Source organism: Corvus brachyrhynchos, unplaced genomic scaffold, assembly GCF_000691975.1.
Source record: "Corvus brachyrhynchos isolate BGI_N302 unplaced genomic scaffold, ASM69197v1 scaffold5, whole genome shotgun sequence".
Lineage (NCBI taxonomy): Eukaryota > Metazoa > Chordata > Aves > Passeriformes > Corvidae > Corvus > Corvus brachyrhynchos.
In genome coordinates, this window is record NW_008238321.1 from 7,920,337 (window position 1) to 7,938,007 (window position 17,671).

Here is a 17,671-nt window from a genome sequence, read left to right on the forward strand (position 1 = left end):
TGAGTGAATTGTAATAATACGCTAAGCTGTGCAAAACCGTGGGTCAGTGAGGAACAGAGGTGTTCTAAGGTGAGCATTATAAGGAGAAAGAGGGGAATTTATCTTAAAATACATTTCTCCACCCCTTTCTGTCTCTTGACTCCCTGGGGAGGTACAGCTCATTTTTTCTCCTTTGCAGTGATTAGGAACATTGCTGCAGGGCCAGACAAGAAGAGGGAAAAAGAGAAAACTGGTTGGTTTCACAGGCTCTCCGGCTTGTGAGAGCATCCAAATTCATTTTTCCGTGTACACAGTCAGTCATTCAGTTTTTGTCTGAGAAAAACCCTTCTGCATTCCTACACCTGCAAGAGCTTTACATCTCTACTCTGTCCTGGTTCAAGCTGCATAGTCTGAGGGGTCTCATTAGCTCTGACCACGTAAGTGAAGTCAGAGTTAGGGGCTTATGTTACATTTAAAGCACCCACTTACCCCACACCCTCATTAAAATTCACTCTTGCTTTTGTAGAAATCACTTCTATGGGTTCAGGAAAGCACGGCAGATGATGTAAGATATTAAAATTGTCTCACTCAACCCTATTCTGCTGCTCTTGGAGTATTATCTTATTCTGAATATTCCAGTGACATCAAACAGGACAAAAGCTGGTCCCTCCATGAGGGCATCTCATTGCGGGACCTTATTTCTCAAGCTACTGAGTGCTCACCTGTCTGCCTCCCATCATCTTATTCTGCCTATTTTTCCCTCTGATTTCCTTTCTAGCCTTTATCTAAAAAGCCTTTTCTTTTTTTCTATTATTTCTCTCCCTCTCCACCTTCTTCCCATGTGAGCCATAAATCCCAGTGACTCACATGGAAAGCAGGCACCTAAAAATTCCTGCTCATCTTTGCTATTTTCTTCTAAAATATGGACAAGCACTTTGAAATTATAAAAGTTCCATTTAAAAATTCTCCTCAGCTGTTTCCTCATACCGTAAAAAGAAAAACAAAATGTCAATTATAAAAACAATTGAGAAAATAGCAAGGAAGGAAAAAGTTGCCAGTTGAGGAAAATGAAGTGACTCTCATTTGAAGGCAGAACAAAGTGTACCAGGGTAATTATGAGCTGGAGGGAGTGGAAAGCAGGAAATCAGGGGGTACGTGGGGGACAGACCATCAGTTCCAGTGTGCTGGCAGAGATCAGTACAGACCATTACAATGCTGATCACACTGAAATTACTTGCATTTTTCAGCATCTTCGGGCTGATTGTGTAAAATCTGAGTTATTCCCAGCACTCTTAGACTTACATTTTATTGCCATGGAGCAAGAGGGGATGTAGTGCCTGGTGTAAAGACAGATTACAATTGTGGGGTATTTTAGGGTCCAAACCATAGGCTTACGTGTGAGCTCTGCTCTTAAAGCTGAGGGGTTCTGGATGTTTTTGGATTCTGTCCCAGTCCCGGCTTCATAATCCAGCTCCCGGTAGTAGATGCGGTATCCCAACAAGAGCCCGTTCAGACTCTCCACTTTGGGGGGCTGAAAGACATCCACGTGAAGAACAGGCTGGTTAAGATGTGCATGGCAACAAACATCCATCAGCAGGGGCAGTGGCTCTGTGCTCGGGTGAAAACAGACATTAATAATGCACAGGGCTGAAGGCTGTGTGGTTTGCAAAACACAAGTTAAAGGCAGCTTTGAGGATTTTGCTAAGCTGTGGTCATTGCAAAAGGCTCTTGACTGAAAAATCCACACCAAGAGCCAAGCTCCTTTCCTTCTTGGCCCACAGAAACTTAGGTGTGATGAAGGGTATAAAGAAGCACCCCCTGGAAAGGCAGGTTGCTTTCCACCAACACTAGAAGAGCCAAACAGTGTTTCACTGCTTCCAAAAAGAAATAAATTATTTTGTCACAGACAGAATTTCTTCAGTGGCTCTTTTCCTTGGGGACTGATCACAGGACAGTCTTCATCTGGCATTATTTTACTGAAAGACACATGAGAAAATAAAAAGGCAAATAAAAAGGAATAATAAAAATTGTTCTGGCTTTGATTAGGAAGACAAAACAAGGCCTAATAACAACTTCATACAGGCATTTAGAGAGGAGTCACAGTGTGATGGGCTCTGGTGTGTGCATAGAGGAAAACCCAGGCCTCCTTTGTAACAGCTCGGAGCAATTTGGCACATACAGCCATGGGATGGCTCAAATATGACTTTTTTCCCCTTCTGTATCATGTTGGCAGATACTCAAAGAAATAACACCTCAGCAAGGCTTCTCCAGCAGCCCCTCACATCCTCCTTCAGATACAGAAGCAGAGCTGGCATACTGAAAAGGAGATTTGTGTCTGGGTGGTTTGCTTAAGTAGAGACATGCAAAAGGATTCCTCATGTTTGGGAAAAAAATTATTTTCCTGAGTCTAATGCAAGCTAAGAAGTGCAGAGAAGAAGAGATGCCCTGAGCCATTTATCTTCTAAAGATTCTTTTACTGAAGTTTAAGGGACTGAAAGTATAAATGAAATGGATTTTAATGATGATCTTGCCCTTAATCCAGGAAGATCCCTACCAGCCTTGAGAACTTTCCTAAGGAAAAGCATTGTGTAAAAATTAACTGCTGGTGTGAAACACTGTCACAGTAGAAGGTAATGCCCCATGTAATTTTAATGAAGAAAGTAAGGACATCTTGACAGAAAGCAGGAAGATCTTTGGTAATAACCTGGCATTCTGATTCCAAAAATGACATGAATTTTCCATTACTCCATTACAATGACATGAGGAGCGAGAGGACTGTCCTGTCTCAGTGCCAAGGACTTGGCTTTGGGTGAGGGCTGAAGGAATCAAGTAGAAAGACTGCAGTTATAGAAACCAAAAAAGAAAATGATGTGAACCAGAGTATAAAGAAGCTACACAGCCACCAGGAAAAGGGGCAGAACCTGCTCCTGCAAGAAGCTGCCTTCTTTTGCAGATGTCCTGCACAGAGCCTGCTGAAAGCAGCCCAAATTGTCCCAAGATGTCACTTGCTCTGCCTGGTTGGAGATCTCTTATTCATCACTGTTTCATGCTCATCATTGTGCTCCATTCTCTGGCAAAGCCCTGACCACCTTTCACTGTTATTTGGCATCTGCATTAGAGGATGATGCTGTGAGGGATTGTGAGGCACCTCGAGGATCATCAGGGCTGGGACCTCCCCACTGCAGAACCCCACCTGCTGAAAACTTCTTTCACAAACAGAACAACCTCCACCAGAAATGGAGCTGATTCTTCAGCTTCCCAGTATTCCTGTTGGGAAGCTGCTCCCAGCCTCACCACTTGGTTAGAAACCTTTAATTTCTAATCTAAATAATTCATAGCCAGTTTCTAACCATTTGTTCCTGTGCTAACATTGCCTTTTGGGTTAAATTGTTCTTCTCCCTGTGGGGTGTTTACTCCCGTGATGTATTTTAGAAAGGGCAAGCATATTCCCTCTACGACTGCATTTTACAAGGCAAATAAATCAAGCTCTGGTACAACAGTATTTCCTAGTCTCAGGCTGAGAGTGCCTTGTCCAAGGGACTAAGAAAATAGACCAAATAAAGTGCCAGGTTTCTCCAGGGCTGCCCCATGACGTTACTGCTCATGGACCAGCTGAAATGCTCTCCTGTGAAAGAAGATGAGATGAGGTTACTGGAAGTTATCAGCATCTCTCTCCTGATCTTTTTTCTTTTCCAATCTTTTGACTTTCTGTTTTCTGTATTGCACTGAAGTTGCTTTAGCCCTGATGGTGCCCTTGCAGAGAAGGGCTCCACAGCACAGCAGTGTCCTCACCTCCCTCTGACTTTTCCTATTTTAATTACTAATAAACTTTTTTTAATTTAGAAAAAATAAAAAAGAAAAGTTGAAGTGGAATATCCTGCAGAACCCTAAAAGGAAAATCCTCCTGAAGCTGAGGAGGAGACTGTGGCTCCCTGCTCTGCCATGTAACTGCCTAACAGGTAAAACTTAATATCTCATTGTGGTCTAACACTGATTTTATGACAGCAAACATTGTTTCCTTATGCTATCATGTGATTCCCCACTTTTTCTTTCCTTGAGGTTTAGGACAGGAAAGCTCAGAAAATAAATAGCTTGCAAACTGTCTCTCTTTGATAATTCTTTCCTGAAAAGGGTACTCAGCTAAAAGGTCAGGTCTTCCCCTTCCTATCTGTCTTCTGTGGACAAAACTCTGCTTTTGATGTAATGGATTATTTAGGATTTTGTAGGAAAGCCTGGGGGATCTGCTGAAATAGGTAAAATGGTTATGAGTGGCAGCCCATAATGTTGTACAGAAGTAAGAGAAACATTTTTGTGCTGTTTAAAGACAAATAAATAAATAAAGACTGAAATGTAGGTTTGAATAATTGTTATTTCTAAGGTAGACACAGAACAGTACATGATCCTGATGTTAAGTGTAACATCCTCCAGAACATTTGAAATAACTTTGCATTATTGATACAAGAGACCTCACTGGAAATTACTTATTTTCTTCCTCCTTTAAATTTAAAAATAATGGACTGATCAGACCAAGCAGCTGAAAGCCCAGATAATGCATCGAGAGTTTGTTTTGTGAATTATTAACACAGCTCAAAGTTAAAAATTTAGCTTTGCTTGGAAATCCACTCTCCCATTTAACTTGACTGCTGTTTTCAGTTTACATTATTTCTTAGACACTGCTGTGAAACTTCCTCTTAATTGGAGGCTATTGTGGGACTTGAAGATTTTTGTTTATTTGAAAAATATAGTACGGTTGAATTACCAGGACCTATTAATACACATGTGGTAATGACATATAATCGCCCACAACTCCCTTGAGATGGCTCTGGCACAACAACCCCATTTCACTTTCATGAAATGAAAAGCATCCAATTACCTAAACAACCACCTATTTCACATTAACTACACACCAGTAATCAGTCAGCTGGGGGAATGTTTATTTCCGTGGTCCATCGTGCTCCACATCCTCTTTGTCCTCTCTTTCTGTACTTTTTTTCCCTTTGCTGGGGGCTCTCGTAGGTGAGGAGGTAGATTTGCATCTCTCCATAATTCCTTTGGTAAAGCTGCTCAACATGTCTCCTATTTGCTCAACATGCTGTAAGCAATGCTGCTGCTCAGGATTAGCCTGTGTGAGCTGGGGCCAGGCACCCAGCAGCACAGCCAGGCAGATTTTAAAGTGCTGCTGCACAGCAATAAACAGACCCTCATCCATATATTTCTCTTCCAAAAATGCAAGGAGTCCCATCTGTACTGTAAATGCATATGTACATTTTTCACTATAATGCAATCTGTCCAAAGCCATCCTTTTTATGTGTGGGGGACATTGTCTTGGGAGCAGGGTGGGCAGAGGCTTTCCAGGATGGGTTATGGATAATGTGCAGTGCCCCACTGGGGTCCCTCTGTTAATGCCCACTCTGCAAAAAGAAGCCTCAGGCACTGGGTCACAAAATGTTCCTGCATGTCCTGGGAGGCCGGGATTGAAAGATAAAGGAGGGCAGAGGAAATGCCAATATAAAATGCAGACTTGACACAAATACTTCCCTATCCAACCCAGAGAGATTGTGGAGAGCCCAAGCTTCCTTTCTCTTCTCTGAAGAAATCTCAGTGTTTCTCTCTCAAAGAGCCAAGAGGGCACGTGGAGCTCCTCAGAGGTACAAATGGGATTTCAGGCACTGATCTCAGACTTCTGATCATTTCAGCAGCAGGAGGAGGCTGTGCAGGATGTGAGCCAGAGTGAGCTTTTGATTACCTGATCTTACCAACACCACGGTCCGTGGAATGTTTTCTGTGTAGAGATGCACAGCTATGGATATCAACAAAAGGACAGGAGAATCTGACAAGTAATGATCTTGGACATGGCTACAGTGGGGCACAAAGTAAAAGCAACTGCCAGAAATCTCCATCACTAAAATTTATGCTAGATCAGGCAAGTAAGGAAGTAGCTGCAGTCCTTTAACTTCAGTACAATACTTCCAGCTCAAGAAAACGTCCCTGGCAATGCACCCTTAAATTCAACAAGTCAAAGCAGCCAAAAAATTGTTCACAGGAACATCAGAATTTTTCATTTTACCTACCTGCCACTGCACAAGGACAGAGGAAGTCGTGTGGGGAGTTACTAACACAGAACTGGGTGGTTCATCTGGAACTAAACAAGAGAAAAAGGAAACAAGAGCAGTTACAGCAAGAAGGTGAAAAACGGGCAGCTTCTCTTTCGCTCATCAGATCCTTTTTCTTCACTACTGAAGGAAATCTTCCATCCCAGCTGCTACGTGGTGGGTCTCAAAAGCAGCATGGTGGATGTGGATGTTGCAACCCAGGGAGAAGCCAGGCACTTGTCTTGCTCTACCTGTGGCCTTGGCAGCTTGAGCAGGACCAAGAAAAGCTGAGGGCATATACCTGGAGGAAGCTGCAGCAGCCAGCTGCTCACAGACCACCGGGTGCCCATTTGTAAGGAAGTTAAACCAGCTGTGTGAAGGATCCAAAGGGTGAGAAAACTGCTCCCAGGTTTTTCAGGAGATTTTTTGCCACAGCTGAGGCAAGCCCACCTTGAATTTAGGAGTCTGTGTCTCATAGTCACACATTACTTTAGTCAGCACACCTTGATTTACCACAGGTTAACCCCTTCCTGGGTCCAAGGCTGTGGTACTCCCAGACACTCCACAGCAGCTCAAAGACATGAAGCAAAGGCTTATCAGGAATTCACAGCCCTCCACAGTGCAACGCTCAAGTGGCAGCACCGGGGCTGCTCAGCAGAATAAATGTTCAGTTTGCTGAGAAGGTGAGAAGCTTTCACAGTTTTTTCCCCTGTGGTATTGTGAGGAGGCCAAGCACAACTCTGGATCCACTGGAGCTAAATTCAAAGAGAACTTAGAATAAAATTTTAAATTCCGAAAAAGTGAGTGAGTGCTGCCTCATTATCATCAGTTACAGCCTGCACCGACCCTGCTGCAGCTGCTGTGCAGGAAGGTGGAGAGCCAGGATGCCTTTAAGGGGCTGCTTAGCACATTAGTCAGGTATTACATTGGGTTCCTGCTTAACTTCCCGCGCTCCTGAGCTCTATCCTCTGTTCTTCTGATTTCAAGATCACATTCCCTTGCAAAATGGCTTCCTATTATATCTCAGTGTCATTTCTAACTCGTCACTCCTTGCTTTGTAGGAAATCCTGGATAATTCCTAGCACTATATATATATAACCATAGAATCATTCAGGTTGGAAAAGACCTCTAAGACCATCAAGATCAACCATTAAGTCAGGACTCGCAAGCCCAACACTGAACCATGTCCCCAGGTGCCACATGTACATGGCTTTTAAATCCCTCCAGGGATGGGGACTCGACCACTGCCCTGGGCAGCTTCTTCCAGTGCTTGGAAAACCATTTCGGTGAGGGAGTTTTCCCTAATATTCAATCTAAACCTCCCTTGGTGCAACCAGGCCATTTCTTTATGTCCTACCACTTGTTACTTGGGAGAAAAGATTGACCCCTACCTCACAACACCCATATATATATATTTATCCATGTATGTATCCCAGAAATACCCAATTTCCCAGGGTAAAAGCACATACTGATGCTTTTCCTACTTTGCAGAGTTCTCTTCTCCATTCAAGACATCAGAGCTACTTCTGCATTCAGGCATTGACTTTATACAATCAAGGAATTAGAAGCTGATCTCTAAGGCTAAAAATAAAAGCCTTGTCAATGTCATTCACAGTTTATTAGTCCTGATCTGCAGGATTAAATGCTCATGTTTCCAGGAGTTTCATACTCTTTCTTACTTACACCGCAGCAATTTTGCCATACTGCAGACTGATATGGACTGTGAGGGGAAAACAATTGAAGAAACTTCTTCAAATGTATGCAGGGTTCTACATTTATTTTTAATGCTCTCTTGTAAATTATTCAATTTCTGCAAAGATAATGGTTAGTGCAGAGTTTGGAAGCCAATCAAACGACGTTTAAATCCATTTTGAGACTCCTGAAAGTATGATTCATTATCAGAGGGCACAGCAGGACACTTAGGGCTGCCTGTTAATTCGGCCATATCTCATTGCTACCTGCGTCAACTTCCTGTGGACAAAACTGCTTTGGCTGTTGGTTTTCACTCCAGTCTCCATGGAGAACACCCTGCAGTGGGTCCAGGAGCCCTGGGGATCCCCCACCCCTCAGTGATGCCCCCAATGTGCCTCTCCTCCTCCCTTACCATCCTGCAGGGTTGTGACCGCCTCTGTCTCTGCGCTGAAGTCGCTGTCCCCAATGTCGTTGGTGGCCTTCACTCGCAGTTTGTAAGAGGTGAATGGGTTCAAGCTGTGGAATGGGGAAAATAAAGCTGAGGGATGAAATCTCCCCCCCTCACCACAACTTGCCTCTACAGAGTTGAAGAGAACCCACCCACTGCCAGCCAGAGCCACTGAGCAGTTTGTCTCCTCTCCCCATTGCCTTTTCTCTGCAGTCCCCCCCAGCTTCCCAGGTGCTCCCACCCCTGCTGCCATCAGCACCTTCCCAGATGTCCCCTGCCCTGAGTTCCCAGAAACACTCCTGGATTCATCACTGAATTGGGCACCAGAAAACCGACATGAGGCTGCAGCTCATGGAGCAGCCCACGACTGGGTCTTGTTATCTGAGTTCTGCATGGCTGTGCAAAGCCTGGCTTTCAAGGTGCTTTGCTGAGATCCTCCAAAGCCATCTGGGCCATCCCCCGAACACAGATGAGGAGGACAGGTGGGGAGGAAGCAGGAGACATGCCCAGGGTCAGCCAGTGCACAGCAGGCACTGGAATTCAGAGTGCCAGCTCCTGACTAATCCCCTACACCACACCACTTGATCAGGGCATTTCACTCCTTCTGAATCCCAAATTAATGCCATTACCTGGATTATTTAATAAAGACAGCAACAACAGGTTCCCTGCAGGTCTTTTATGTATGTGGTGCTTTAAGACAGGCAAAGAGTGATTTCCAGCTGACATAACCTTGCAAAGATGCTTCTGTCTCAGCTTGGCAGGGGAGGTGAAGGGGAGGCTGCCTTTGGAGTCACAGGTAGAGGCTTGAAATGCAGAGCTGTAACTTACGGGGGACTTCACTAATTAATTGGTAGTGTAACCATCCACTGGAGGATGTAACACTGCCTACAAATCCAAGTTACTTGTAAGGAATGATTAAACATCAAGGATAATGCATTCTGATGGGCAGCACTCTCACATCCACAACTCTTCTGGACTTCCACAGGAAAGTGCTTTTAGCAAGGGGAAGACAAAATCACTTTCAGCAGTGCCACCCTATCAGGACAGAATTACTTGCCTACAGCAACTTGAATAATGTGAATCATCTTTTCTGAGCTTTTGTTTTCAGTCATGCCAATGTAAACTCTAAGTGACATAGATGGTTTCCCTGTTTTTACAAGTTTTTTACAAGTAAAGGTTTCTACAAGTACAGGTTTTTACTGGAAAGATACTGGTACACGACCAGTGAGCTGCCATATACCACAGCCATTGATGCTTTTAGTAGCAGACCCGAAAAATTTGAATGCTTGGAATACCTGATTCTTCTGAAGATCATGGCCTTTTAGAAATAATATGATTTCTACTGGCTTGTCAACAGAGGAAATGGACAGCAAAACAAGTACCTGCTTGTAGACATTCAATTACTTTTGCTGATGTTACAAGGACTTTAATTACACCAGTATTGCTGAGGATATAATGAAGCCTGAATAACAAAGTTTAAACATTCTGATGCTATCTATAAACTTCAGTATGGAAAATACAGATAAAAATGGTTCTCATTTCATCTGGAAAAGCTTATATAGAGATAATTGCAATGCAGCATTCAGAGTGGATTTTAACATCAGTCACTACTCAAAGGATTTTTAACTAGTTGTATTTTACAGAGCACTGTGTAGCTACATATGATTTAGCCTGAGTAGTGTTATCTGTGGTGCTGAGCTTCCAGGAAAGGCTTCAAAAAGATGCACTGCAGTCCAACTTTAATTAGATTTATTGCATGACCTTCAGCAAATCTCTCAACTGCTGTTCATAACACCACCTCTAAAATGGAAGCAGTGGCCTCACTTAACCTCTCTCCCCCAAAAAGGCTGTGAAGCTGAGTGATGGTTGTTTTGGTTTCCTAACTAGTGGGAAAGTATGGGAATTTCTATGCTAGCCTGGGATCACATGGTACCTTTCAACAACGCAGGATGTGGCCTCGTGGCTGATGGAGGAGGAGTAGGTTTGCCAGTCTCCATTTGGCAGCTCCCGCACTTGGATTGTGAAATATCGGATTGGTGACGATCCATCGCTTCCCGGGACCCACTTCAGCACCAGACTCCGAGAGGACACATCGCCCTGGGGGGTCATCACCTGCCTGGGAGGTGCTGGTCGTTCTGCAATCAAACCATAATTTAGCTGCTTTGAGAGGAAATTCAAACCAACATAAAATGTGACAGCCTGGTCAGATTTTCACACTGGTAATGCCACAGGGCATTGAACTTTTGGATTTGCCACTTGAAGTATACAACCATTCCATTCCTTAACCTTCTACTGCAAGGAGGAGCAGTAAAACTGATTCTTATCTCCCTGCATCAAAGGTCACCAAAGGATATAAACCTTCCTCACAGTGGACCTCAAACTTGGAGGGCTCTTGACCTGGCAGGTTAAAGAAGGATCATCAGGACTGGCAGCCAAGCAAAGCAAGGCAATGAAACTCAGCTGTTCTTCTGGCTGCAATTGCTCTTTTGACAGAATCTGTGTGTAAATTAGCTCCCTTTTAACCTGTTCTTACTCCTTGGTACCGGAGACTCTGTTCTCCCTGTGCTGTGCAGGGTCCTCTTACCCCAGTGGAGGCACAAGGAAGAGGAAAGGAAAGGGCAAGCTGGAACAGGCTCTTGTGTTGCAGAGTCCAAACACACACAGCTGATGCTGAATTCCTGCACCAGGCAAGGAACCAGGAGCCATCAGCAGCTCCTGGTGCTGCTGCTTCCAAACCCCAGCCTGGAAGCAGCACAGAGCTGGGGCTGGAGCACTTGCTGTGGGTCCCCCCAACTCTTCCCTTCCTACCCATTTAACCTTGAACCTGCAAAGTCAAACCAGCCAGTGCTGAGGGAGGTCTCTCCAGAGTAATTACCCTCACACTTCTGGGATGAGCAGGGAATGGCAATGCAGGTGTAAGCATGCCAGCCCCCGACTGTTTCATTACAGATCTCCTTTCCCGTCACCACGTCTCCACATTCCATTGATTTCGATAGAGAAACTCCATAGAGTGAGGAATAATTGTTTAATTGTTTATCATGAAGATTATTGATTCTGATTAAAATGTGTGGCATGTAATAAAGCAGAAATTGATTGGAGACACTGCAGTGACTTGCTTTTGAGAAGCAATTCAATTCAACTTCATCAGCACTTGTTTCCATAAACACACCTCTGCCTGCCTGATTCCTCACGGCTCTGTACAGCCAGTGCTTCATTTCCCTGCCATCCCCTCAAAGCATTTCCTGTGTGTTTTGGCATTTCTCTGCAGACTGCTCTCGCTGACATCAGTGCCCAAAAACTTGTAAGCTATTAGCTGGAGGAAGCCCTGGGTGCCAGCAGCCTGCAAGCAGCAGCACGACGTGAAAGGTCAGTGCCTTACACTGACAGGCGGAGACAGGGACGTGGGGTTATTCCATGCCAGGGAGGGAGAGCCATGCAGGGATTTTACACATTCTGCTGCTAAGCTCTGCAATTTTGGGCAGGTCAGATCTTGCAGTCAGTCTCCCATGATTGGGTTTCCTTCTGCTGCTAATGGGAGATCTTAAAATCTCCTGTGTTGCAGGATATACTCCCTGACTGTTTGTACAAACCCATTAGTATGAAGAGTTTATTTATGGGAGTTTAGCCACAAGCAAATGCTAAGGTGAGCTGTCTGTGCAGGAATGTAAGGCTTGACTCTGACAGGCCACATGACTCTAGGGACTACTTTTAATTTCTTGCTACATTTAAATTTTTTGACTCAGTTCTGCCCTGAACACTGGTGTTGATTATTCTGAAGTGTAGACTCAAAGCACTGCAGCAGAGCCTCTGGAGAATACAGCCACAATATCACTTGGGTTCTATAAATCACAGACATCATTGCAAAATATAAAGATTTATACTGGGATTAACCAAGGAATTTACAAGGGCAAGAGTGACCAATTTTGCTAATTGTAAAGGGAATTTTTGTATCTGCCTACCTTAGTATCAAGGACTATGAGGATATTAAATACATCTTTATTAACAGGAATTAAGTATCTTCATTCTAGAATATTTATTGTCATGTATACAAGTTTCAGGTCAATTTCTTGTTAGCAGGATAGCTGCACTGGATAAATTTCTTTATCATCCCCTTTTATCATTCTTGCTGATGTGAGAAAACACACTGTTGTCTCTACACTTTATATGAGATCAGTAAACTCGTGGTTCCAAAGCACGTTGAGACCCAGCAGAGCTGTCCATCAAAAAGAGAACGGGATCGTGTTACACTGTGATTTGGGTACCCAAGATAACCCTAAAGCACTGATAGCAACAAGGGGTCATTGTTCCCACATTGGAGCTGGGAGTTCTGCCTTGAGCTGTTGTGCATCCCTGTGCACAGTCTGGGGAATCTGAGCACATTCTATTGAGCAGGAGAAGCTCTGAGCTTTGAGAATTCACATTTTTTGGCATGGTGGGTTTTTTTTTTGAAGCTTCTACATGTCAGGCTTTGAACCTCCCCTTTGACAGCAATCAGACAGGGGCAGGAGAAACCTTGAGCTGATAAATCTCTTTGATGGACAGTATCTTTAGCAGAGGCACTTCCAGTTTCCTGATACATCTCCAGAGGTTCTTTCTCTGAGGACTGCACTGTTATGCACTGGGAAGGCTGCACACGACCGGCAGAGCTTTGCCAGAGGAAATTTTAAACCCAACCAAACAGGCCAGGAGTAGTTGAAATGCACCTCATGGGCTCTTGCTGGTGGTAGCTGAACATCAGACCAACTTCCTCTCTTCCAAGAAGTGTTAGAGGAAAATAATAAGGAAGACACTTGGGCAAATACAATGGGAAATCCTTACTCTTGCATTAAATGATGTGCAAGGTGTAGAAAGGACTTCAAACAAATGATTGTTTATCAGACACATTTTAGGAATTAAAAGTAAATATCATTGGTTGCATTATAGTGCAAAACTTGGGCAAGAACTAAGAGCAGGCCCACAAGCACATGCAGAAGTTCTAACAACGGTTGAAAGATGTCTGTGGAGGTCTGGCCTGGTGACCTGCTGGAGTGTGCTCCTCTCTGAACTGTGACTTTTACGAGTCACAGAAATTGTATGGTTCTAGTTTTTGAGGGAGAATTTTTCTTAAAAAATATGAGTATCCAGACAGCACAATGGGTCACAGCAGCAGGTGGCACAAACCCCAGTGGTTCTGGTAGAGTTACCCTGGCTTGTTTTGATTTTGCCAGCTCAAGAGACCAGATACATGCTCTGCATTGGAACATGGCCTATGTGCAAGACCAGGAGAAAACCCACACTCTTGTTTTCCACCAACATATTCACCAATATATCCTCTTTTAGCTCTGAATTTAAAAAAAAAATTTAAAATCTTCATGCACAAGTAGAAACTGCAAATTTTCTAACTGCAGCTCTACAGATCAGTTCTAAAACTGGAGAAATGAGCAGTTACTTGAGCCAAAGCATTTAAAACAAGCAGTGATGCAGAGCAGATCCTGCAATACCTTACACGTCTTTCACTTTTTGTTCCATTTGGTATCATTTACACACATATATAAACACCACCTTCAAGCAGATTCCCTTCAGAACAGAATTTGCCTGGAGAGTCAGGATGCAAACAACCATTTTGTGGCTGATGCAAGAAGCAGAAAAAGTCTGGGCAATCCAGATGCAAAGGCTCTGCTCGAGCGTGTGGCAGCGAAAGGCCAGAGTAATTACAAACACATTAGGTCAGGGCTGAGGCACAATGGAGGAGCCATGGAGAAATTCTGCAACACCACTGCCTTTCATTCTGTGTTCCCTAATCAATATAATTCATCCATCACTTACTTTCTTAAGATTGCAATCTTTCTAGAAAATGAGAGAGCTGAAAAAAACCCCATCTAACTGCAAAAGGAGGCTGCATATGGCCAATATAGCAGCTGATGGAAAAATCAATTCCAACAGCCCGTCAGGTTAGAAGAACTGTGTCTCATAAAAGTCTGCCTTGCTTTCTCAAATCATGATGTTGCTATGGACTGGGGCAGGTTTACGGGGTGAGAAGGAAGAGGTGTAGCCTGCTATTGAAATCCCCCTAAGTGCAGCGCAGGCTCCAGGGCAGGCACAGAAATTCCCTGAACCCACGGCTTGCCAGCATTACCTCGTTTTTCAGTGGTGATCACCGTGGCTTCCAGGGGCTCCCCCCAGCCCTGCCTGGTCTTGGCAGATGTCCTGAAGATGTAGGCTGACTCTGGGCTCAGGTCTGTAGCTGTGAACTGCCGGACTGTGGAGCCAACCTCCACAGTGGTGAACTTGTTGGGGCTGCTGCTGGCCAGGCGGTAGGCGACCTGGTACCCTGCAAGAGAGGAGAAAAGGCTCAGCTGGCTTCTCTAGCAGGGACAAAAGAGCACCAGCCCTATTAGTTTATCCTAATTACATGCTTATCTAGAGTTGGGAGAAAATAATTTACTGCCTTTGGTGTTATAACGTTCTGCTCTTGGCAATGCCACACACCTTACAAGGGAAATCACACACACACAAGGGTCTGCTGGATACAACTGCCATGAAACTGAGTTTACTTTCCATCCTTTAGACCAACAAGATGCAAAACCAGTTTAATCTTTCCTGGCAAACTGGTACCTTTTTGAAAAGCAAAGGAACAGAGTTGGTGCAATGTGTCACCTGATCGAGGCAGTTCAAGGCAATGCTCCAGTTCCAGCTTTCCAACCCACGCTCACAGGTTGGTTGTTCTGCCCTTTCCCAGTTTCATCACTGGCTCAAATTCAAATTTCTTCAGCTGCAGCTCCAGCAGCTGGATTGCCCAAACCATGCAGCCTTCACACTGCTCCAATCAAGGCTTGCCCCTCCTTTCTGCACGTGCTTTTCCCTCAGCAGCGAGTGCCAGAACTGCCAATAAAGCCATCCTTCTCCTGTCATTCAGCATTGCTGCCCTTGCCCAGAGCCTGAGGAAGGAGCCTGCAAACTCTGTGGTCCTGCTTCATCCATGCGGGTCTCAATAATCAATTTTGCTGATGCCTGTAAGTGATAACCCCCGTTCCAGCCTGCCTGACAATCAGGAGCTCACAGTTTAGCCTGGGTTATTAATGATTCCACTGTGCAAAGAGGGCTTCCAGGGTTCTTACGCACCACTAGTGACAACTGTCCCCCAAAGAGGGTCTGCCAAATGTTCAAATCCATTCTGTAAACCCAGCAATTCAATCAGGCTCTCACTTCTGGAGCTCAGTGGTAACTTCCAGTCCAGCAGCTGACTTCCAAAATCAATTAATAGCAGAACTGATGTGGGGTTTTATTGCCTGAGCTGAATGTATGATTAAACGCTCCATGGAGTTACACAGGGCAGAGGGCAGCCAACAAATCCAAATCAAACCAGCTGAAAACAAAACAGTCATGGCACAGTTCTGCCAACCTTCTGCTCACCCTCTGAATGACGAAAAGGGTCTGCAGCACCTGAGCCATCTCTTTCTCATGGAATTAATATCTCAGCTAGAGTCTGAACTCCCACCACATCTTGGCTGTAACAAGACCAAGGGAAGCCAAACCTGGCGTGGTTCATTTGGGAAGGTCAGTGCATGAAATCTGAGTGGCTGATCTTACCTATGGCTATTAGGGAAAACCCAATGACATTTATTTCCCACTGTAAATATGCACCAATTGCCACATTCCCACTCACAGAAAAGGCCTGGAGTTCCTGCAGTCCCTGGAATCGATGCCACTCGCATGTGGCAAACAGTGTCAAAAACAGTGGAATTTAATTGGGATACAGATGGTATTAATTTTGTTGTGCTGACTCTCACAGTGCCACTGGTGATTTTCAGTGGGTTTCCTTGTCCTTTCTTCTCTGGTCGCTGCTTGGAGACATAGGGCAACAGCCATGGCTGCAGCTCGAGGAGTGACTCGTGGCTGTGGTTGGTTTATTCCTACACCAACATTTCCACAGCTAGGTGGACAGATTTAGACTTCTTCAAAGGCTGGGAATAATGTCCTGTGAGGAGTGCCTGGGGACTTTGGGCTTGTCTAGTCTGGAGGCTGAGGGGCAAACTCACTGTTCTCTGCAGCTCCCTGAGGAGGGGATGTGGAGAGGGAGGTGCTGATCTACCAGGGTGGTAAAACACTGGCACAGAGAGGTGGTGGCTGCCCCATCCTTGGAAGTATTCAAGGTCAGGTTGGACAGGGCTCTGAACAACCTTTTTTAATTGAAAATTGTCCCTGCCCATGGCAGGAAGGTTGGACCGGATAGCTTTTAAAGATTGCTGCTAACCCAAGCTATCCTGGTCCTAGGATCTCCCTGGGACTGAGTGATAAGACATGTGGGAATGGTTCAAAGCTGCTTCAGCCAAGGTTCAGACAGCACATGAGGAAGAATTTATTTACAGAGAGGGTGGTCAAACCCTGGAATTGACTTCCTGGAGAGGTGGGCAATGCCCCAAGCCTGTCTGTGTGTAAGAGCCATTTGGATGAAGCCCTTAATAATGCTGTAACTTGGTCAGCAGTGAACTGGCTGGGCAGCTGGACTTCATGATTTTTGTAGATCCTTTCCAAATGGAGTAGTCTGTTCTGTTCTATTATATTCTATTCAATTAAAAAGTGTCCTGAATTTTCAGTGCTCCTGAGTGTGCTTAGATCCCAGCAAAGTCTTGGGGTCTTACACTTTGAACATTTCATTTTTTCACCTGCAAATTATCTCCTTTTATCCATGGGACTAGTTCTTCCATTACTGGTCCAATATATTTCAACAAAATATTTCTGTACCTTTAATGCTGCAATATTTTGATCTTTTTTAGAAGTCCACAGAAAGACAGAGAGCAATGGGGAGAAGGAACTGATATATATGATCTTTTTTGTTTATACTGATGTGAAGAACGTGGGAGTGAAAAGCCCAGTGCAGGATCTTAACAAGGAGGAAAAACAGTCAAAGAAAAGCACTGGGGAAATTTTTACAGAAGCAGGGAAGATGAAGGAAAAAGCAACTAAGATGGCTAAAGCAGCTCGATAAAGGGACATAAGACGTAAAGAATAAGACCTGGAGGGAAACAGAGAATATTAAAAGAATAGAAAAGTTGATTTATCTAGTTATTAAAAGATAAGTATGATATCTGGGACATATCCTTGTCGAGTAATTTCCTCTCTTTTCTAAACCTTTGTAAAATATGAAGTGTAGTTAAAATGGAAGGGGGGAATAGAAAGATAACTATTTACTGCTAAATGGTGGCACTCATGCTGGAAAGCAATTACAAACATGCCCAGATTAGGCAAAGGAACACATACATATCTAGGCCATTACAATATCTTACATAAGAGTGGGTCTGTGGCTAGTGAAAAACTAATTTAGCCATGAGAAAGAGGAAATCACTTGTCACAGCCTGTCTCTGTGACAGGCTCTGCAAACTCCTTTTCCATGCATCCCTCTGAAAAACAGCACCAGCTCTCACTGTCCTGTCCCACATCTGCTGTGTTGGCTGAAAGTCTGGGGGAATATCTGTTTTCC

At 44.3% G+C, this 17,671-nt stretch overlaps 1 protein-coding gene across 1 annotated transcript in view; it reads right to left on the minus strand.

Moving 5' to 3' along the window:
* Window positions 1–17,671, minus strand: part of SDK1 (sidekick cell adhesion molecule 1) — a 388,322-nt gene that overhangs the window by 51,458 nt on the left and 319,193 nt on the right. Inside the window, 5 exon segments of the mRNA XM_017734101.1 lie at window positions 1,375–1,510; window positions 6,051–6,121; window positions 8,176–8,279; window positions 10,145–10,346; window positions 14,327–14,521. Coding sequence (XP_017589590.1) covers window positions 1,375–1,510; window positions 6,051–6,121; window positions 8,176–8,279; window positions 10,145–10,346; window positions 14,327–14,521 — 708 coding nt within the window.